At 43.9% G+C, this 21,925-nt stretch overlaps 1 protein-coding gene across 1 annotated transcript; it reads left to right on the top strand.

The window, feature by feature from the left end:
- Positions 1-1,099: 1,099 nt before the first annotated feature.
- Positions 1,100-21,706, top strand: LOC311119230 (PHD finger protein 3-like). The gene is made up of 19 exons (XM_084193956.1): positions 1,100-1,207; positions 1,936-2,020; positions 2,531-2,793; positions 2,934-3,065; positions 3,998-5,384; positions 5,587-5,734; positions 5,968-6,111; positions 6,717-6,771; positions 7,027-7,150; positions 8,522-8,678; positions 8,947-9,063; positions 10,737-10,865; positions 11,350-11,506; positions 11,739-11,994; positions 12,334-12,481; positions 14,536-14,625; positions 15,059-15,254; positions 18,793-19,194; positions 19,338-21,706. The coding sequence occupies exons 3-19, from the start codon at positions 2,556-2,558 to the stop codon at positions 20,759-20,761; spliced, it is 5,304 nt and encodes a 1,767-aa protein (XP_084050082.1). The 5' UTR covers positions 1,100-1,207; positions 1,936-2,020; positions 2,531-2,555; the 3' UTR covers positions 20,762-21,706.
- The last annotated feature ends 219 nt before the right edge of the window (positions 21,707-21,925 follow it).

Genomic DNA, 21,925 nt, shown 5'->3' with positions numbered 1-21,925 from the left:
TATGAATACCTGTCTTTTGACGCAACAATATGCTAAGGTCACGTTACTTTGCTTCGCCCACAAAACAATTTCCTTGCCTAGGGTGCCCTTGAGTGGAGATCCTCTCATTGTATGAAAGGTAGGTATATATTTCTGTACAGCACTGCCTAATATAGCTTACACTGCATTTGGGGCTATTGAGACAGATATAATGATGCAGCAATATGCCATGGCTATTGGGGCAGATTGATAAGCAAGCAGCAATCTGTCAAATGCAGTTCCCTTTACAAACTCACTGAATTTAGCCTACAAGAGAGCCTAGTTACTGAGCATTTCCCACTGCAGCCGGAAGAGGGTGGGTCTCATAGAATTAGTTGTAATTCTAGTTCTGTCATGACCACTGGTGGGCCTCCCCTCTGAGCCTGGCTCCTCTCTGCCTCTGTGCTTCTGCCTGCTATTTGGAGTACTGGGGTTAGGCAACGGTAAAAGTCCTCCCTGCTGATGTAAAAAGTGCTTTGTTGCTTGATTGATTGATTGGTGATCCACACTTTACTCTGTACACCACGCAATGTTGACGCCAGTTGCGTGGGCCATTGTAAACACGAGGCACGTGACACTAACGTCGCTTGCCGGAGTAGCCACGAAAATAACAATGAGACAGATATTTCACCAGATGTATAAATGTGAAGCATCCGATTGGCGTTTCCACTCACTACCAACTATGGTGGTGAGAGGAAGCTCAGTAGCCGGCAGTGGGAGAAGATGGATTTTGGCCGATATTCTGCAAATGTTCTCATCGATGAAACATTTGATCTCAATACAGTTTTCTGTTCCCAAAACTAGAATATGTTACGAACAGAGTAGACTAAGTTAAGTAGACTTTACCCTTTGTCAAAGTTTCTACAAATTGCGTTGTTTAGAAGGAGTGCAAGGGCGAATTTAGCTTTTGCACACGCGCACTTCACAGAGTAGGGGTTCTCTAACGGAAATATGGAAATGTGTGCTACAACGAGCCAATTGGATCTCGCTAGCTCGTTCTTGGTTCTGCCCACTATGACTCATTTGTTCCCATTGGAAACGACAGGCTGCGGTCTATCTTGGGTTACTTATAACCATCTTTGGAGTAGCTTTGCAGGGGAGAATGGCGGCGGTGCGTAGCGAGGAAGTCTAGTGTGTAAAGCTACTAGAATCGCTCGGGAATGCACTGGCGTTGACACCGCAGAGAAATGTAAATGCCATTATACGTTTCTGTCGCTGTGAATATTGAAACGTCCTCAGTGGAGGCGTCCAATGAGACGAATTGGGGGGCGTGATCAGTGCTGAATTTGCTAGCTTGCTGCAGGCTACAAACAAACTCGCGGCCTATCATGTTCCTCGCCGCTGGATAGCCAACTAACTAACATGTAACATTGTTAGCTTCCCTATTTATTTTTGAACGAGTCTATTTCTACAGGCTATGATTTGTGTTGAGCATGCTTAACTAGCTACATGTATTCTGTGGTTGTACAACTAAGTAGCTAAGTACTTCGTTATGGGAATGGTGCTTTTAAGTAAAGCTTATCATGTCACTGTCACAGTCAGGCCTGCACGAGCTTGTTTGTCAGCTAGCTAAGTTAGCTAGCTACAGTAACTGGTTAGCCAATATGTTTAGCTGCAGTTACAGGAGTTGCCTAGCTAACTTTGCAACGAATGCAACCTTGCATATGGCACATATGCATCCATTGCTAACATCAACAAGCTAATCATAAAGATAAAGTAGTTTTGGCGCAAATGCATGCATGTATATCCTCGCCCTCGGTAAGTTACGCTAAAGTATGCTAGTTAGCTGCATTGCTGGATTGTTATGCTAACTGGAAGTAGCTAGCTGCTAACGACCCCTAGCCTATCTTTAACTGACTAGCTAGTGCACCTGTCTGCATCTGATTCCTGCCACTCTGATGAAAGTTATGTTTTTAGACTCTTTCTAGGTATCATAAACGGAGCTAAACACATTGTGTTTGCAGTCCTGTAATGAAGTTATCTGGAGCTGTCAGTCCTGACAGTAAGTATTAGCTAATTTCTCTTTAATTTGCTAGCTACCTAGCTAGCAACGTCATATAATTTAGCAAGGTAGCCTAACTAACTGACGTTCTCCTTAATTTTTTTTTCGTTTATTAGGATCCCCAGTAGCTATTGCTTATTCAGTAGCTATCTACTCTTTCAGCTACTCTTGTCTGCACTAAATGTCCAACACATGTCCAGTGTCATCCACCATGGATTGTTATTGAATAATGATAGCTAACTTTAGCTAGTCAATTTTGCAGTTGCTGCACAGGAACTGTTTTTAGAAATGTCATGAAAGTGAATGTACTAGCTATCTCTCCTACATGGCTGTTGACTCCTGTCTGTCTCTGTCTAGGGAGGCCTATTTGTTATGGAGTGACTGAAGATTGAAATAGATTGTTCTGAATCTGAACCATCTCTGTTGTCTGTACTGTAGCCTATGTTATTAATATTTAGCAGACTAAAATTTAAATGTAAATGTAAATATCCTATCCTCTTATTCCTGCAGAGCTGACAGGAAGAGAACAGCATTCATGGATGTAGTGGACACTTTCAACCATTTGATTCCAAGTGACCAGTTGGATGACTCCTTACTGATAGGCCAGAACTTGGAATGTGAAGCAAGTAATGACTTTGGAACAGGTGTCGACCAACTGGGAGACTCACTGAGGAACATGCTAAGTGATAAAGATCCCATGTTTGGATCTGCAAGTTCACACTTCAATATCTTAGATAATGAAGACGCCAACTTCCAGATCGCCGGAGCAACAGGTATTTGTAGTCTAGATATAATTATTTTGTAAGACCGTGTTTAAAGAAACCACAATTTGTAACAACTGATGTTTTGTTAATGCTTCTAAAATAAATCGAAGTTATTATGTAATCTCTCATCTTCTCCTCTCCCCCTGTAGTTGCAGATATTGATGTTGGTGCAACAGAGGGTATCCTCGGTACCCCTGGTGGTGGGTTGGCTGGTACAGAGACTCCGCAAGTCAAACGGTCTGTTGGCAGACCCAGGAAATACGCATTAGGAGTTACGCCAGGTTAACAACATTTCCGTTTTACATTTGTTTTTTGTTTTTTAAAGGAGAGTGTATATATATATATATTTTTTTTTTTTGCACGGTTATGACGTGACAGGCAGAGTGGGGAGACAGGAGACTACCTCCCGAGTGGCGCAGTGGTCTAAGGCACTGCATCGCAGTGCTAGCTGTGCCACTAGAGATCCTGGTTCGTATCCAGGCTCTGTTGTAGCCGGCCGCGACCGGGAGACCCATGGGGCGGCGCACAATTGGTCCAGCGTCGTCCAGGGTAGGGGAGGGAATGGCCGGTAGGAATGTAGCTCAGTTGGTAGAGCATGGTGTTTGCAACGCCAGGGTTGTGGGTTCGATTCCCACGGGGGGCCAGTATAAAAAATAATGTATGCACTAACTGTAATAAGGATAAGAGCGTCTGCTAAATGACAAAACATTTAAAAAATTTACAGGCAGGTGGGAGAAACAGTAAAGGGTGGGAATGGGGAGGCAGGTGGGAGAAACAGTGAAGGGTTGGAGCGGGGAGACAGCCAGGTGGGAGAAACAATTTGAAGGGTTGGAGCGGGGAGACAGGCAGGTGGGAGAAACAGTAAAGGGTTGGAGCGGGGAGACAGCAAGGTGGGAGAAACAATTTTAAGGGTTGGAGCGGGGAGACAGGCAGGTGGGAGAAACAGTTTGAAGGGTTGGAGCGGGGAGACGGGCAGGTGGGAGAAACAGTTTGAAGGGTTGGAGCGGGGAGACAGCCAGGTGGGAGAAACAGTGAAGGGTTAGAGCAGGGATTGAACCTTGGTCTCTGGTGGGGAGAGGACTTTATGTATATAGGACTGGATTGTTGTGGTGCATAGTTTTAAATTAACTTTGTCAGCCGTATTGCTTCGTTTATATTGTCAAATGAGAATCGTCAGTGCGTGACGCTCCAGTTTCCATCTTTTACATTCCAGAGCGAAGTGCTGGCAGAGGGTCTTCCAACAACAAAAAGCCCCCGGGAAAACCTGGGAGACCTAGAAAGAAGTCCACTCTGAGTGAGAAGATAACTACTGCTGACGAGTTAAGGAGAGAGCTTTACCTGGGTGGCGGCAGGGTGAATATCAACCACCTTGACTTGGGATCGTCGATGAACCCCGTCGTCGTGTTACAGAGGTTGACGGTCACTTTCGGGGGTTTCAAAATCGAGCTTCTCCCGGGACCCTCTTTTACTGCTTTCACATCAACTGAAAACACTGACGCCTGCTATGAGGATGGTTCGCTGTACGGTGAGGGGATGGAATACACGATGGTGCAAGAGGAACCGTTACACATACAGAATCCCACGCCAGGGAGTGGAGGGGGTGTGGGTGCTGCTCAGCTCTTGGTGAAGTACTGTGCTGACGACTTGCCCCTAGGGCTAGGACCTTACGTGAACCCCAATGACGTTCAGGCCTCCAACGGGGCGCTTCTAGGAGATTCTTGCTCGGCCGAGACCAAACTCGACGACCAAAGCGATTCTCAGAAGCATGATCCAGCGGGGGTGAGGAAAGATGCCAGTAGCAAGAAGGCAGCGCGGCAGCACCTGCCAAACAGCAAAGTTCCTACCGCTAATAATCCAGCCAAAGAGCAGCAGCCCAAGCCGAAGCTGTCAGCACTGTCCTCTGCTAAGAACAAGCACCTGGTAGCTGGTCGACCAAGCAGCATAGGTAAGGGGCCCAAAGGAACCCAACAACACGCCCTGGGGAAGAAGCTCCATCAGAGAGGCAAAATGTACAATATGGACGAAATGAAAGCCAAGCAAGTCATCATGTCCTTGAAAAGGCCAGGTGAATTTAACCCAGCTCAACCCGGCCCTAAGATTCAGAGGACGCAAGACGGACGTCCTGTGAAACTAAAGCAGAGATTACCTGACATGGGTCGCGGCGGTCCGGTCAAAAAAACACTGCCGTCTGGAAAGCGTCCTCCTGGTATGTCGCAAGGGACGACGACTACAACCAAACCGTCCAACGCTCACGTGGCCGAAGCCCAACCACAACCCCAGTTTGGATGGACACCATGTAAACCTGCCAATCCTCAGAAGGAGACATCGGAGGAGGAGGAGGAAGACGAACCTAAAGTGAAGAAGCCAGACAAGTCTCTTCAGAAACAGAGAAGCAGGAACGTCAGCAGAAGCATCTCCGTGGAGGAACCACAGCTCTTCATCCCCGACAACGCTCCTGCCGTCGTGAAGAAGGAAACCAGCGAGGAAGAACAGGCTAAAGAATCCGGGAAGGGACCAGAGAAGGAACCCGCAAACAGCGAGACCGTTGTGTGGGATCCAAACAAGAACTGTGGGTTGTGCAAGAAACCTCATAGTAACAAGTAAGACTAGTGTTCTTTGCATACCAAAGTGATGAGAGTTGAATAGAAAATGTAGTACTTATGCAACATTGTAAACCTGTTATTACTAAGTTGTTACATCTTAGGCTAAATTACAACAATGGAACATGTAGAATATTCCCTGGGAAGTGAGCTCGTGTTCTTCTAAACATAGGTTTGTTTTGTGGGTTTTTGTTCTGTTCAGGTTCATGGTGGGCTGTGGGCACTGTGATGACTGGTTCCATGGGGACTGTGCGGGTCTGGACCTGGCCAAGGTGAAGCAGATGGAGGAGGAGGACCAGGAGTATATCTGTCTGAAGTGCTGCGCCAAGCACCAGTACACCAACACCAAGGTCTGTGGGTTTAGATTTTAATGGACTTTTTAATGGAGAAGGGAGTATATTTCTCTGAAGTGCTGCAAGGTCTGTGAATTGATTTTAAGTTGCACTAGCTCAAAGTTTATTTTAACTTGCGCTTTGATTTTAATGTATTTTTAATGTATGGTGTCCTGAAAGGACTAAAATAATATAGATATATATTAATAATAACATTTTAATGTTATTTATCTTCTTCTTCTCCTCATTAGGAGCCAGGTGGTGCTGTGCAGGGGGAGGCCAGGACAGAGGGACAGCAGAAGCCCTCTGAGACCCAGGACAACAAGATGGCCGCCAAGCAGAAACAGCCGTCCCCACATCCTGTCACCTCCGGGGGAGTCAGGCCCTTCAGAAAGGTAAGGTTCACCCTGCTAGTAGTCTGCATTGAATGCTTTAAATATATATTTTTGTACATTTAATGTAGGCCTGAAGAACGGATAAGAATATTATAATAATCTTAAATGGAGCTGTAACATAATGGATTACCATCGGGTCAGTGCATATTTATGATATTAAATCCTATGAGAAGAGATTTGATGATAAACCTTTATATGCATATTATCTGTTGTCAAAATCTTACATTTAACACCCAATAAATGTTTTAGTAACATTATCTTCAACAAGCCCTACCATTGATGAAATGTAGTGATGCAGATGTTGTCCTCTTCAGCTTATTCAGCTGATATGTATGAAAGCCAGTGTTGGCACTACTCAAGGGCTGGTTGTCCTCTTCCCTGCATGGGTACACATGGAAGGAAGGGTGTTAGGTTACCATGGTGATTCTATTCAACATCTGTCTTAACCACCATTTTAAATGTCCTTATGTTTTCAGTACCATCATGCACAACCCCCCTGCCCACCAAGAAAAACAAACATTTTAATGTACTATTGACTTTCTAAGATTATTTTTTTAGTCTCACTGAGGAGATATTCTGCGTCTGTGTCTCACTCCGTAACATAGGACTCTGTGGAAAGAAGGCAGTCAACTGAAGTCAAAGATTCAACGCAGAAATCAGGTGTGTTTTACTGTTGTTGTGTAGTGTGCCTCTACGTTCTGCTGTCCATGTCCCTCACAGGAGTCGGGTTCAATAGGCATGAAACTGGAAAAGGGGGAGGGGATGTTAATGGACGCCAAAACCAGGAGGGTGAATCTGAATTTGTCCAATAAGAAACGCTTGTTTTCGTTTTCCAAAATGTTTTACTACAAGGTGCCCTAATGAACATGCCCTACTCTGCGATGTCTCCTACTGTCTGTGGCTGTGTCCCGTTAGGAGTGGCAGTCAAACAGGAGACCAAGAGGCCCAAGGTGTCGTCTTCCTCCTCTAAGAAACCCGTGTCTGTTGACCACATCAGACGGAGCGTCCGTGACGCCCTGAAGGACATCCTCCTGAAGAGGTAATTAAACATGCTATAACAGTAACATAACCCTTACCCTGAAGGACATCCTCCTGAAGAGGTAATTAAACATGTTATAACAGTAGCATAACCCTTACCCTGAAGGACATCCTCCTGAAGAGGTAATTAAACATGCTATAACAGTAGCATAACATTATAAACACATAACAGTCAGATGGAATCTGTTTAGTCTAATAACCATTATAACAGTTGGATGATGCACTACATGGCCAAAAGTATGTGGACACCTGCTCGTTAAACATCTCATTCCAAAATCATGGGCATTAATATAGAGTTGGTTCCCCCTTTTACTGCTATAACAGCCTCCACTCTTCTGGGAAGGCTTTCCACTAGATGTTGGAACATTGCTGCGGGGACTTGCTTCCATTCAGCCACAAGAGCTTTAGTGAGGTCGGGCACTGATGTTGGGCGATTAGGCCTGGCTCGCAGTCAGCGTTCCAATTCATCCCAAAGGTGTTCGATGAGGTTGAGGTCAGGGCTCTGTGCTGGCCAGTCAAATCCTACCACACGATCTCGACCAACCATTTCTGTATGGACCTCGCTTTGTGCATGGGGCATTGTCATGCTGAAACAGGAAAGGGCCTTCCCCAAACTTTTGCCACAAAGTTGGAAGCACAGAATTGTCTAGAATGTCATTGTATGCTGTAGCGTTAAGATTTCCATTCACTGGAACTAAGGGGCCTAGCCTGAACCATGAAAAACAGCCCCAGACCATTATTCCTCCTCCACCAAACTGTACAGTTGGCACTATGCATTGAGGCAGGTAGTGTTCTTCTGGCATCCGCCAAACCCAGATTCTTCTGTCGGACTACCAGATGGTGAAGCGTGATTCATCACTCCAGAGAACGCGTTTCCACTGCTCCAGAGTCCAATGGTGGCGAACTTTACACCACTCCAGCCGACGCTTGGCATTGTGCGTGGTAATCTTAAGCTTGGGTGTGGCTGCTCGGCCATGGAAACCCATTTCATGAAGCTCCCGACGAACAGTTATTGTGCTGACATTGCTTCCAGAGGCAGTTTGGAACTTGGTATTGAGTGTTGCATCCGAGGACAGACGATTTTTACGCGCTTCAGCACTCGGCGGTCCCGTTCTGTGAGCTTGTGTGGTCTACCACTTCGCCGCTGAGCCATTGTTGCTCCTAGACGTTTCCACTTCACAATAACAGCACTTACAGTTGACCAGGGCAGCTCTAGCAGGGCAGAAATTTGTGTGCTTGATTTTAAACACCTGTCAGAAACAGGTTTGGCTGAAATAGCCAAATCCACTAATTTGAAGGGGTGTCCACATACTTGCCGTAGAGAATGGTGGTGATCCTGTGTAATCCTCTATTGTGCCCTACGTTGTCTCAGGCTGAAGGAGTCTGATTTCCAGGCGTCACCAGAGAAGGCTGCTGAGGTGGCTAAGAAGACTGAGAGAGAGCTGTTTGCGTTCTACAGAGACACAGACTGCAAATACAAGAGCAAGTACCGGAGCTTGATGTTCAACCTCAAAGACACCAAAAACAATGTAAGTTATGTTAACAATTTTTATGCAAGGAATTCTCTTGAATTTTGAATTTTTTTGACTACTCACAATTGTATGGATGTTATACTGGATTTTCTCACAGCTTGTAGTAGGTACTTGGTCTTGAAATGAGATACGCTTGAACGTTAACTACATGAAACGTATAAAACGCAAACATAATGTAAAATACATTTTGATATCAGTTCACCTAGATATCAAGCTCCGGTACTATAACTTGGGTATAAATGACTTTATAACTTGTGTATTTCAGGTGTTATTCAAGAGGGTCCTGAAAGGAGAGATTTCTCCTGGCACTTTGATAAGGATGAGTCCCGAGGAACTAGCCTCAAAGGAACTGGCTGCATGGAGACAAAGAGAGAATCGCCACGTAAGCAACACTGAAACACACTGCCTGTCCTCCTTCAACACTGAAACACACTGCCTGTCCTCCTTCAACACTGAAACACACTGCCTGTCCTCCTTCAACACTGAAACACACTGCCTGTCCTTCTTCAACACTGAAACACGGCCTGTCCTCCTTCAACACTGAAACACACTGCCTGTCCATTCTTCAACACTGAAACACGGCCTGTCCTCCTTCAACACGGAAACACACTGCCTGTCCTCCTTCAACACTGAAACACACTGCCTGTCCTCCTTCAACACTGAAACACACTGCCTGTCCTTCTTCAACACTGAAACACACTGCCTGTCCTCCTTCAACACTGAAACACACTGCCTGTCCTCCTTCAACACTGAAACACACTGCCTGTCCTCCTTCAACACTGAAACACACTGCCTGTCCTCCTTCAACACTGAAACACACTGCCTGTCCTCCTTCAACACTGAAACACACTGCCTGTCCTCCTTCAACACTGAAACACACTGCCTGTCCTCCTTCAACACTGAAACACACTGCCTGTCCTCCTTCAACACTGAAACACACTGCCTGTCTTCCTTCAACACTGAAACACACTGCCTGTCCTCCTTCAACACTGAAACACACTGCCTGTCCTCCTTCAACACTGAAACACACTGCCTGTCCTCCTTCAACACTGAAACACACTGCCTGTCTTCCTTCAACACTCAAACACACTGCCTGCCCTCCTTCAACACTCAAACACACTGCCTGCCCTCCTTCAACACTCAAACACACTGCCTGCCCTCCTTCAACACTGAAACACACTGCCTGCCCTCCTTCAACACTGAAACACACTGCCTGCCCTCCTTCAACACTCAAACACACTGCCTGCCCGCCTTCAACACTGAAACACACTGCCTGTCCTCCTTCAACACTGAAACACACTGCCTGTCCTCCTTCAACACTGAAACACACTGCCTGTCCTCCTTCAACACTGAAACACACTGCCTGTCTTCCTTCAACACGGAAACACACTGTCTGCCCTCCTTCAACACTCAAACACACTGCCTGCCCTCCTTCAACACTGAAATACACTGCCTGCCATCCTTCAACACTGAAACACACTGCCTGCCCTCCTTCAACACTGAAACACACTGCCTGCCATCCTTCAACACTGAAACACACTGCCTGCCCTCCTTCAACACTGAAACACACTGCCTGCCCTCCTTCAACACTCAAACACACTGCCTGCCCGCCTTCAACACTCAAACACACTGCCTGCCCGCCTTCAACACTCAAACACACTGCCTATCTTCCTTCAACACTGAAACACACTGCCTGTCCTCCTTCAGCACTGAAACACACTGCCTGCCCTCCTTCAAAGTATTTGACTAATACTCTAAGGACATGTTTCCCAGACAGATTAAGTTTACTTCTGGACTAAATAACCCTTTCAGTGGAGATTCCCTATTGAGTGTGCTTTTCAGTCCCTGACGAGGCTTAATCTATGTCCGGTAAAGCTGCCCTAAAAACAGTTAATAGAAAAGGCATTGTAGAATGAGAGTAGCTTACCTCATTGGTTGATCACACCTCCCTATAAATTAAACTTAGTCATATCACACCAAATCATATTGATTTATTGTTGACAAGTTAAAACGGTTTGTGTGACCTGAACTATAAAGGACCTTTCACCCCCCCAGGCGATTGAGATGATTGAGAAGGAGCAGAGAGAGGCGGAGAGGCGACCCATCACCAAGATCACACACAAAGGAGAGATAGAGATCGAGAGCCAGGAGTCTGGGAAGGCACCAGAAGCCACAGAGCCGGAGGTAAGACATAGCTGATGTAGAGAAACACACCGCTTCATATTCAAGTGAGTTCTGGCCTTTTCTCACTTTTCTGTGATATATTTTGGCTTCTAGAAAAGTTAGTGGTCATAGGTAGGGCTGTTACGGTGACTGTATTACGGCCTTAGTCATAGGCACATCCTTATAAACGTAGGACACATAAACAGAATGGCCCACACACTGCATATGCTCCTAACACCTTTATTGACCACCTGGATTTTTGGTTCAAGAGGATTTAGAGTTGAGCATGTTCTCTTCCTAAGAAATAGTTCATACCTTTTTTAATCATTTATGGGTGAATCTCAATTGTATTTACTCAAATTAACACGCCCTCATCTCTCCTTGCCTCCTTAACACGCATCAGAGAGGACAATGAGGAATCAAGGAAATACAATTGACATTTTACCCAGTGTGTCCATACATTTCTTATGAACTCTTCACTGTTGTTGTGTTTGAACTCTTCCAGCCAGAGCCTGTGGCTGCTCCCAAAGTGACAGAGGAGCCAGCGGAAGTTCCCCAAGAGAAGAAGACGTCGACAACAACAGAGAGCGTCAATATTTTCCAAGATACAACCAGTCTGCATAAGACTCACCTGTTTGACCTCAACTGCAAGATCTGCACAGGTAGGCTCTGATTCTGTTCTTTCCGTTTCTGGTTTTGGTTTTTAAGGATAGTGGAAGTACTATAGATTATGTGTTGATGCTTGATCAGATAGAATGGAAGTAGAGGGGAGATAGATTAGACGGGGAGAAAAGGTGAACACGGCGAATGAGCCCCACAAACCCAGGATTGTGGCTTTAAGTCAAGTCTTACCAGTGGTTTTCTATTGGACTAATGGAATTGTAATTCATGAAGGTCGTATGGCTCCACCTGTGGAGGAGGCTCCTACCAAAGTGGTGAAAGTGGCCACTACTGTAGTGAGGAGATGGTCCACTACCTCCACCTCTACAGAGGGAGGGACCAAGAACACACCGTCCACTACCTCCACCTCTACAGAGGGACAGACCGAGAACACACCCTCCTCCTCGTCTGCTAAGGACGACGACCTTCACCTCAAAGTCCTAGAGGAGAGCCTCCTCAGCGCCAAAGTCTTCTCCAACTACGAGGGGAGGTACGTGGATCAATCGGTCAATTACCCAGCCATCCAGTCAGTCGGCAGATGTTAGTGCTTTTCCAGTATACCCGGCCTACAGCCCAAAGAGCAGGCAAAGCACTAGCACAGTGGCCATATTGTCCTCCATCATTCTCCTCCTTGTGATAGAATCACAAAGGCTATCAATGTAATTCTGTCATACAAAAAAATAACATCTGAAGTTAAGCGGTGTTGAGTTAGTTACGCGACCATTCTGAATGTATTTAGAAAATGTATATTAATATTATTAAATGACCAATAAACCCATAATTAAGTGCAGGGTTATTCTAAAGTTGTGTTTGTATTCCTGGCCTCCAGGTCAGTGTCTATGAGTGGCAGAGATGGCGAGGCTTCCTTCCTGTCCAACCTGCAGTCACTATGGAGAGGGCTGGTTAACATGCCTGCTGTGGCCAAGCTCCTCACTAAAGCCTTCCCTGTATCAGGAGTCCTGGACCACCTCACAGAGGTAAAACCACTTATAAATGTTTATTCATTCGTATAATGCATATATTTTTTTTTTATGCTTTAATTAAATGTAATGCGTTAAATACTTTAATAATTAATTGTTTTATAAATCTTCTTAATGCTTATTCATTAAAGTGCTAAAGTGTTACCAACACAGCATTTCGATTTTCTAGTTATGGAATGCCCTTTTCTTTTGTAAATGCCATTTATATTAACAACTCAACAAACTATCAAGTTGAAGGGTAGATAGCATATGGATTTGCATTAGTATATGCACGAGAATGCAATCCCAATGCAAAGTTACACCTCACTTTTCTATTTTTGGAGTTATTACATAAAACCGATCAGAATGCCGAAGTCATGTGGGAAAATATTTTTCCAGGGTGTGATACAGAGAACCTGGCAAAGCCAGCCTATTCCCTATAATGTAAACTACAACAGAAATAACTTCAAATGTATATAACTTCAAATTAAACCAAATAGTTTGCACTTATGATCACTGGTTTCAAAGTAATTTTCAGCCAACTTACAAGCAAATACTTTATGAATGTATTGTTACAAATTAACTAGCCTGCTAACATTATCCCTACCAGCCTACTGTTGGAAAGCAGCTCTATTCCGGTTATTTTTATCCTAAAGAACTCCCTAGTCCTTGCCGATGACAAGCGTACCCATAACCTGATGCAGCCACCACCATGCTTGAAAATATGAAGAGTGGCACTCAGTGTTGTGTTGGATTTGCCCCAAACATAACGCTTTGTATTCAGGACATAAAGTTAATTTCTTTCCCACATTTTTTGCAGGTTTACTTTAGTGCCTTATTGCAAACAGGATGCATGTTTTGGAATATGTTTTATTCTGTACAGGCTTCCTCCTTTTTACTCTGTCAATTAGGTACAGTGTGGTTGATCCACCCTCAGTTTTCTCCTATCACATCCATTAAACTCTTAACTGTTGTAAAATCACCAGTAGATGTTGGAATACATTTGTAAAAATTTCCGAAAACATAATTCCACTTTGACATTATGGGGTAGTGTGTGTGTGTGTCCATTTAATCCATTTTAAATTCAGGCTGTAACAACATGTGGAGAAAGTAAAGGGGTGTGAATACTTTCTGAAGGCAATGTACATAAAGCCATCTAACTAAATATATCAAAGAGTTAACTGCATATAGCTATCTTAGGCAGCAAGCTAACCAGCCAGCTAACGTTAGCTATTTAGCCAACAAACGTTAGCTATTAGCCTAGCCAACCAGCACGGCTATGGTCGGCATGTTAGAGCCCAACTACTGGAGACCAGTTAGAACATAACCGAAGATCAAAAGAGCAGAGACTTACATGATGGTAAGTGTCAGGGAAAATCCAATAGCTATAGTGAGAAAAATCCCAAATAGATAGATTCCAGATGTCAGTTAGCTAGCGCGCTAGCACTAAGCCAAGGTGGAAAAAGTTAAACTCCTGTAGCCTACTTCACAGAGAACATGCCGAAAAGGCGAACAGATGAGGTACCACCGTTACATAATTAGAGCAAGCAGGTATGATTTTCTCTTTAGTTTTGAGCCCACGGCAAGAAGGCACCAGAGCCTGCAGTGCTTACAGGTTCCCACTAGATAACACACTGACATGTTCTTCATAACACAGCCACAAAGTCTGTGAAGAGCATGAGTTGTGGCTTACCGAGCTAGCATACAAACTCTGTAGCACAGAGTAGGTCCTACCATAAAACGTTGAGAAATAGTGCATTGTGGGTAGTTCCGAAGATATCCGGAATAAGTTAATAAATATGTTTAAAAAAAAAAAGTTTTATAGTTATAGGTAACCAGATCATTACTGCAACTAAGTTACTAAGTCTTTGACTACACTGTGTTGTTACTTTGGTGAGTAAAGAGTCATTCTTCCTACCCTTTGAATGGGGGACCACGTTGGAAACAAGTGGAATTGCTTTAGTGTGTTATCCCCAGGGTTGTCATCGGTGCACCCCCCCCCCCCCCCCCAATAAAATCGGATAATAATAATAATTGGATGAAATGCTCATGGTGATAATCCCTGTTATCAGGATCTGCCGGAGAGTTTCCAGGTGGGTGGGAGGATCTCCCCACAGATCGTATGGGACTACTTGGACAAGATCAGAGCCACTGGAACAAAGGTACGTTCACCTGCTTGAAATTTATACATCAGAAGTTGTCATAGTTTTTACAGTAACCTGGCCTAGACCCAAGAGAGCAAGTATAATGATGATATACAAATGTAATATTCCATTTAGCAGACACTTTTATCCAAAGCTATGTAGTCATGCATGCATACATTTACATATTAATCTTTCCAAGACAATCTGTGCCTGAACTGGAGATGAATAGTAGCTGTCTAGCTGATAGCTATGTCTAAGGGTACAATGCATCAAATTTCATCTGAGATTTGTTTTAATTGTACATGGTCCCTGACACTTAAGTCAGTCATTGTAAATAAGAATTTGTTCTTAACTCACTGGTTAAATAAAGGTTAAAAAAAAATGTATACAATTAAATGAACTGAGTTAAATAGAATTTCCTTCCTCATTATTTGGGTCTTTTTTCTTTTAGGAGGTGTGTTTGATTCGTTTTTCCCCTGAGACCGACGAGGATGAGATCCACTACACTCTGCTCTATGCCTACTTCAGTAGCCGTAAACGCTTCGGCGTGGTCGCCAACAACCTGAAACAAGTCAAAGACATGTATCTCATCCCCTTGGGCGCCATTGAGAAAGTCCCACACCAACTGGTTCCCTTTGACGGCCCAGGTAACAACCAACAACTCTCTCTACTTACTGTATATTGGAATAATATACTTTCATTGGCTAAAAGAGATCCTAATAAACAAATAATATATCTTGGGTTAATCTGGTACTGGTTTCCCAGATCCAGATCAAGCCTACTCCTAGACTGAAACGCTCAATAGAGTCTCTGTTGAAAGCTCTTTCTAGTCCAATAATTATTGTGGGGGCTCGATGGTAATTTCAATATGACATCAATGTCGATGAAAATGTGCAAATCAACTTGATTGCAGGCACACAACACACTCCCCGCCTTTGGTCATCGGCCGTTACCGAGAACCACATACCGGATCATTAACAGGGTCGTTAGCAATGCCGTTTTTTAGAGTATATTTTTGTGCTGTTCAAATTCTAGACGTCGGATTAAATTGAGACTATAGCGTCCATAAAGTGACCGTTGGGCTTAAAAAATTTAGGATTGACTAAGTTTGGACAGTGCCTTCAGAAAGTGTTCATATCCCTTGACTTATTCCACATTTTGTTGTTACAGCCTGAATTTCAAAATTGATTCAAAATATTTAGTCTCATCCATCTACACACAATACCCCATAATGAAAACATGTTTTTCGACATTTTTAATAATGAAATACAGAAATATATCATTTACATAAGTATTTACACCCCTGAGTCAATACTTTGTAGAAGCACCTTTGGCAGTAACTACCGCTGCGAGTCTTTCTGGGTAAATCTAAGAGCTTTCCACACCTGGATTGTACAATATTTGCCCATTTATTCTTTTCAAATGTTTCAAGCTCTGTCAAATTGGTTGTTGATCATTGCTAGAGAACCATTTTCAGGCCTTGCCAGAGATTTTAAAGTAGATTTAAGCCAAAACTGTAACTCGACCTCTTAGGAACATTCACTGTCTTCTTTTAAAGTTTTTGGTAATCAACTCCAGTGTAGATTTGGCCTTGTGTTTTAGGTTATTGTCCTGCTGAAAGGTGAATTCATCTCCCATTGTCTTGTGGAAACAGACTGAACCAGGTTTTCCTCTAGGATTTTGCCTGTGCTTAGCTCCATTACGTTTCTTTTTTTATCCTGAAAAACTCCCCAGTCCTTAACAATTACAAGCATACCCATAACATGATGCAGCCACCACTATGCTTGAAAATATGGAGAGTGGTATTCAGTAATGTGTGGTATTGGATTTGTATTCAGGATGTAAAGTTAATTGCTTTGCCAAATTTTTTATAGTATTACTTTAGTGCCTTGTTGCATGTATTGGAATATTTTTATTCTGTACAGGCTTCCTTCTTTTCACTCTGTCAATTAGGTTAGTATTGTGGAGTAACTACAATGTTGTTGATCCATCCTTAGTTTTCTCCTATCACAGCCATTAAACTATGTAACTGTTTTTTAAAGTCACCATTGGCCTCATGGTGAAATCCCTGAGCGGTTTCCTTCCTCTCCAGTAACTGATTTAGGAAGGACGCTTGTATCTTTGTAGTGACTGGGTGTATTGATACACCATCCAAAGTGTAATTAATAACGTCACCATGCTTAACTCATCTACCAATAGGTTCCCTTTCTTTACGAGGCATTGGAAAACCTCCTTGGTCTTTGTGGTTTAATCTGTTTGAAATTCACTGCTCGACAGAGACGTTACATATAATTGTATGTGTGCGGTACAGAGATGAGGTAGTCATTCAAAAATCATGTTAAACATTATTATTGCACACAGAGTGAGTCCATACAACGTATAATGTGACTTGTTAAGTACATTTTTACTCCTGAACTTATTTAGGCTTGCCATAACAAAGGGGTTGAATACTTGTTGACATTTCATTTTAAATTAATTTCTAAACATTTTGAAAAACATAATTCCACTTTGACATTATGGGGTATTGTGTGTAGGCCAGTGAAGAAAACATCTCCGCCAGTAACACAACAAAATGTGGAAAAAGTAAAGGGGTGTGAATACTTTTTGAAGGCAGTGTAGGTGCAGCAGTTTGTGTTACATTTTATAATTTATCGCTCTCACCTGCCCATTTCTGTCCATTTAAGAACCAACGATGTACTACAGTGGCTTGCGAAAGTATTCACCCCCCTTGGCATTTTTCCTATTTTGTTGCCTTACAACCTGGAATTAAAATTGATTTTTTTGGGGGGTTTGTATCATTTGATTTACACAACATGCCTACCACTTTGAAGATGCAAAATATGTTTTATTGTTAAACAAACAAGAAATAAGACAAAAAAAACAGAACTTGAGCGTGCATAACTATTCACCCCCCCCCATATCAATTACAGCTGCAAGTCTCTTGGGGTATGTCTCTATAAGCTTGGCACATCTAGCTACTGGGATTTTTGCCCATTCTTCAAGGCAAAACTGCTCCAGCTCCTTCAAGTTGGATGGGTTCCGCTGGTGTACAGCAATCTTTTAAGTTATACCACAGATTCTCAATTGGATTGAGGTCTGGGCTTTGACTAGGCCATTCCAAGACACTCACGTGCCCATTTCTGTCCATTTAAGAACCAACGATGTGCTACCTTTTTGTAGCATTTCTGACAATGCTAACATATTTTTCAGCCGAAGCCTAACGTTCTAGCACCGGGTTGAGCAACTCGTAGTAGGCATTGGTCTGAAGCCGAAAATAAAGGAAATTCACGAGCACCACAATGTCTACTCCACCCAGGCTGTTTGAGAAGGTTTGAATACCAAGCAACCTGCATATACATAGTTTGAAGTACAATAGACCAACATAGCTACTGTAGTAGGTCAAAGCTGTGTGCTGGAAAACCTTGGTAGAGCATGGGTGGAGTAGGCATTGTGGTGCTCGTGAATTCTTAATTCTTCAGCTTTGGACCAATGCCTACTTCTCACTTAAAACAATTTCGTTTTTATGAAGCTTCTAGCTCAGGGCTGGGCAAACTATGGGTCCGGCTAGTAAACCCATTTAATCCGGTCCGCGAGAGGTTTGAGTAAATAAAAATAAAAATATATTTTAATATATATATATTTTAAACACTCCTGGCCACACTTTAACATCTAAAAGTAGATAAAGTATGTAGAAATTATAATGTACTTATATATTTTAAAATAACTGCCCTTTTTCAGGCCCACAAATAGATTTTGACAATTGGTCCCCCAAAAAATGTGCAGACCTCTGTTGAATTTGGAAATCCCGGTGTGGCCCTGGAGCCAAAAGGTTTGGCCATCCCTGCTCTAGCTAATAATCTGGGTCTGGGAAACCGACCCATGATGTTTCATGACCCCATTTACCTTTTTGATGGAATATGCGCAATACTCACTCACAATGATAATCATGATGCTTTATCTAAAAACATTTACTTTGCCTACTTTTAATTGTGCTTTTCCTTTGATGTTATTAGGTTGTCTTTGCAAATAAGAATCTATTCTGAATGGACTGTCTAAATAATACATGGGTGTGGCCAACCAATATTTCATTTATAAAATGTGTTTTAATGTATTTAATTTATGATTTCATTATATTTACTTCAACAATTTTTAACTCTGCTTTTCATCGGTGTTGCTGTTTAACAGGACTGGAAAACAACCGCCCCAACCTCCTGCTGGGCCTGATCATCCGCCAGAGGCCTAAACGTGACTTCCTGCCCGTGGACATCAACGAAACGGCCAGGTTCATACCGGAGAGCAAACCCGAGACGACGACTACTACCGTCACCGTAAAGGACCAAGAAGTTACCCAGGAGGAGGACTCTTACATCTCCTCTCTGTGTGCTCCAAGTACAAAAGAAAGGGACAGAGAAGAGATACCATTGCTGAACACAGCTGAGGAAGTGGTCACAGCAGAACAGTCTAGTACAGACTTCTCTGAGAAAGCTGAAGGTGAAGATACTGAAGAGGGGTACCAACCACTACGTTTCCTTCCGGGGGTGTTGCGTAGTTGGGGCGGAGAGCTTCTGCCCCTGCCGGACTTCTCAGGTAAACCGAAACACAAAAAAGGCCTGCACTCACTTGAACACCATTTGCAATTGAAGCTTTTGTGTTTATTTTTCTTTCAACTCATAATAGCAACATGTCTTTAAACCACACCTTATGTTTCGGCTTGCTCCTTCTTTTCCCAGGTAACCCTCCACTACTGGGTGATGACGGTCGAGAGCCCCCGGGTCCACAGGCCTCCAAGGCTGACGGAGGAGCAGCCACCACTCCAGGAAGCTCCACCACCATTAAGAGTCCCACCGCTGGTGCTCACAGACAGACTGGTTTTGTCATTAAGAAGAGGGAACCCAAACTGGTCAAAGCAGAGGAGCCTGTGTCTTCCAGCCTGGCTGAAATGCCTACCGCTAACAACAACGCGTTAGCGAAAGAAGAGGAGGGTGTGGCTTACCGTGGCCCGTCAGTCTCTCTGAAAGACAAACCTCCAGATGTCTCGACGGAGTCGTTCCTGGCCAGCCTCTCCACAGATCCCAACAGTGACGTCTTGCCAAACAAAGGAGATTTGGCGTTGTGCGAAAAGGACAAATCCAAAGAAGAGATGCCCACTCTCTTGTGTCCTACAGCCACATCCAACACTTCTGTCGAGGAAATTGTCACCACACCGAAACCCCTTCTAAGTGGAATCCTGAAGAAAAGCTCTGCGTATTCCAATATGACTGAAGAACCAACTGCTGTCCAATCAGCAGGATCACAGGATCACCCCCAACCAGTACCTGTTCTAACCACCAGGAAGTATCGTCCTATGGCAGCTCAACACGGATACCCTTCCCACCACTACAGACACCCCCCACCTCCAGACCATGGCCCACTACAGGCTGGTCCCTATGGTCCCATCCCCCCCCAGACTGGAGGACCTCCTGTAGACTTCCAGTACCAGCCACCACCACCTATCCCCCCCTTCGGTAACACCGCACCGCCACCTTTCCAGCACCCGCCCCAGCTACCCACCAACTTCAGCTACCCTACTGGCCCCCCACCACCTATGATGTACCCACCACCTCAGATGCAGAATCACGCTGGAATCACACAGTGGGCTCAACCTGGTCCCGGTCCCACGTCTCCCAACTCTTTTCCTGGGGGGCTACCGTTAGCTTACGGTGGTGACCCTCAGAGGTTTGCCTCCGCTGAGTCGTCCAATCCCAACCTGAACCTGCCCCCATCCGCCGCTGCCAAAGAGGACCAGAAGGGGGCAGCAGAGAGGCTTCTGTACAGCGACCCCTGGGACAGGCAGCCCGGGTCGGGCCACAAGAAGGAGGACCGGGACCAGTACCGTCACCGGAACCACAGTGAGTCCCGTCACGGAGAGAAGAGCCGGAACCACAGCCGGGAGAGGGGAAAGAAACGGGATAGAAGCCGGAGCAGAGAGCGAGACCGGAGTAAAGACTCTTCTTCTCACCACAGAGGGAGCCGGCACCACTCTAAAGACGAGCGCCACGGTGACAGGAGGAAAGAACGGCACCATAGCGACGGTGACCACGGGAACCATCACAAACACAGCAGGAGAGACTCTGATTATGAGAAATCCAGGAGAAGTTCCAAAGACAGTCACTAATGAGTTTTTCTGTACTACCCCTACCCACCCTGAGACAGTCTACCCCACAACAGTTTTAGTGCCACTGTCCCTTTTATATATGTCCCTTTTATATATGTTCTTTTTAACACAGTTCTATTTACAATACAGTAGAGGTCAAAACTTTCAGTAGGATTATTAACACACATTCAGAAATCTGCTTTCTTAAAAACCAACCGATAAGGCTTTGAGGTGAAATTTCAAGTTTTGAAAATCTCCCGTTTTTTAAGTGTTAATTTTATTGTATATTTCTGTATTCTGCGTGTCACATTGTGACTTGGTGCACTGAGCATTATGTGCTCTGATATGGATCACAAGTGGTTAAAGGGATAGTTCAATGATTTTAGATATGTTTCCATACCTTTTAAAGCAGTCTATGGACAAGGAGGCAGCAATGATTTGGACATGACATTTAACACATGAAACAGGGGAGATTTACTTAGACAGGGAAATGATCCCCAAATGCTAATAGTGTGGATTGTAGGCACTCCCCTTGTCCATAGACGGCTTTCAGGGTAAGGAAACAAATCTTAATATGTCAAATCGCTGAACTATTACTTGAATGTTTTCTATAGCATGAAACACAATAACAGGCCTACCCAGATGGACTGTTGGAGTAGAGATGGAGGGAAAGCTCTGGCGACTTCAGCAGTTTGACATGAATGTAATACAGCGGGGAGAGAGAACGAACTAACCATTTGAGTAGCAGAAAACAAAAAAACATTTGAATTAAAGCAGCTTCTCTTGTTCTGGTTTTTCCATTTTTATTTTTTTACAACTACTATACAGAAAATGTTTTTTTTCTATTCATTATTTCTATCGACAATTATCGTCTATGTACATTTTGGCTTGTCATGTACATTAGAAAATCAATTGTGCCTTCTGCACTGTGTTCATGTACAGCTGGTAATAAAGGTGATCTTTTTATTGTTGAGAAGAAAGAGGTCCTCTTTAAGGGAGGAATGTATATTTTAATCAAAGAAAGACTTACACTAAGTATACAAAACATTAAGAACACCTGCTCTTTCCATGACATACCATGACTGGCCAGGTGAATCTAGGCGAAAGCTATGATTCCTTATTGATGTCACTTCAATCAGTGTAGATGAAGGGGAGGAGACGGGTGTGCCATTCAGAGGGTGAATG

The sequence above is a fragment of the Coregonus lavaretus genome, assembly GCF_964263955.1.
Source record: "Coregonus lavaretus genome assembly, contig: HAP1_SCAFFOLD_347, whole genome shotgun sequence".
NCBI lineage: Eukaryota > Metazoa > Chordata > Actinopteri > Salmoniformes > Salmonidae > Coregonus > Coregonus lavaretus.
This window is presented reverse-complemented; position numbering and strand designations above follow the sequence as displayed.

Excerpts from the sequence above, each read along its gene's own strand:
- LOC311119230 (XM_084193956.1), top strand. The coding sequence starts at position 2,556 with ATGGATGTAGTGGACACTTTCAACCATTTGATTCCAAGTGACCAGTTG. Across the intron at positions 14,626-15,058 it reads TCAGAGCCACTGGAACAAAG|GAGGTGTGTTTGATTCGTTT; the intron begins GTACGTTCACCT and ends TTTTTCTTTTAG. Across the intron at positions 15,255-18,792 it reads GGTTCCCTTTGACGGCCCAG|GACTGGAAAACAACCGCCCC; the intron begins GTAACAACCAAC and ends GCTGTTTAACAG.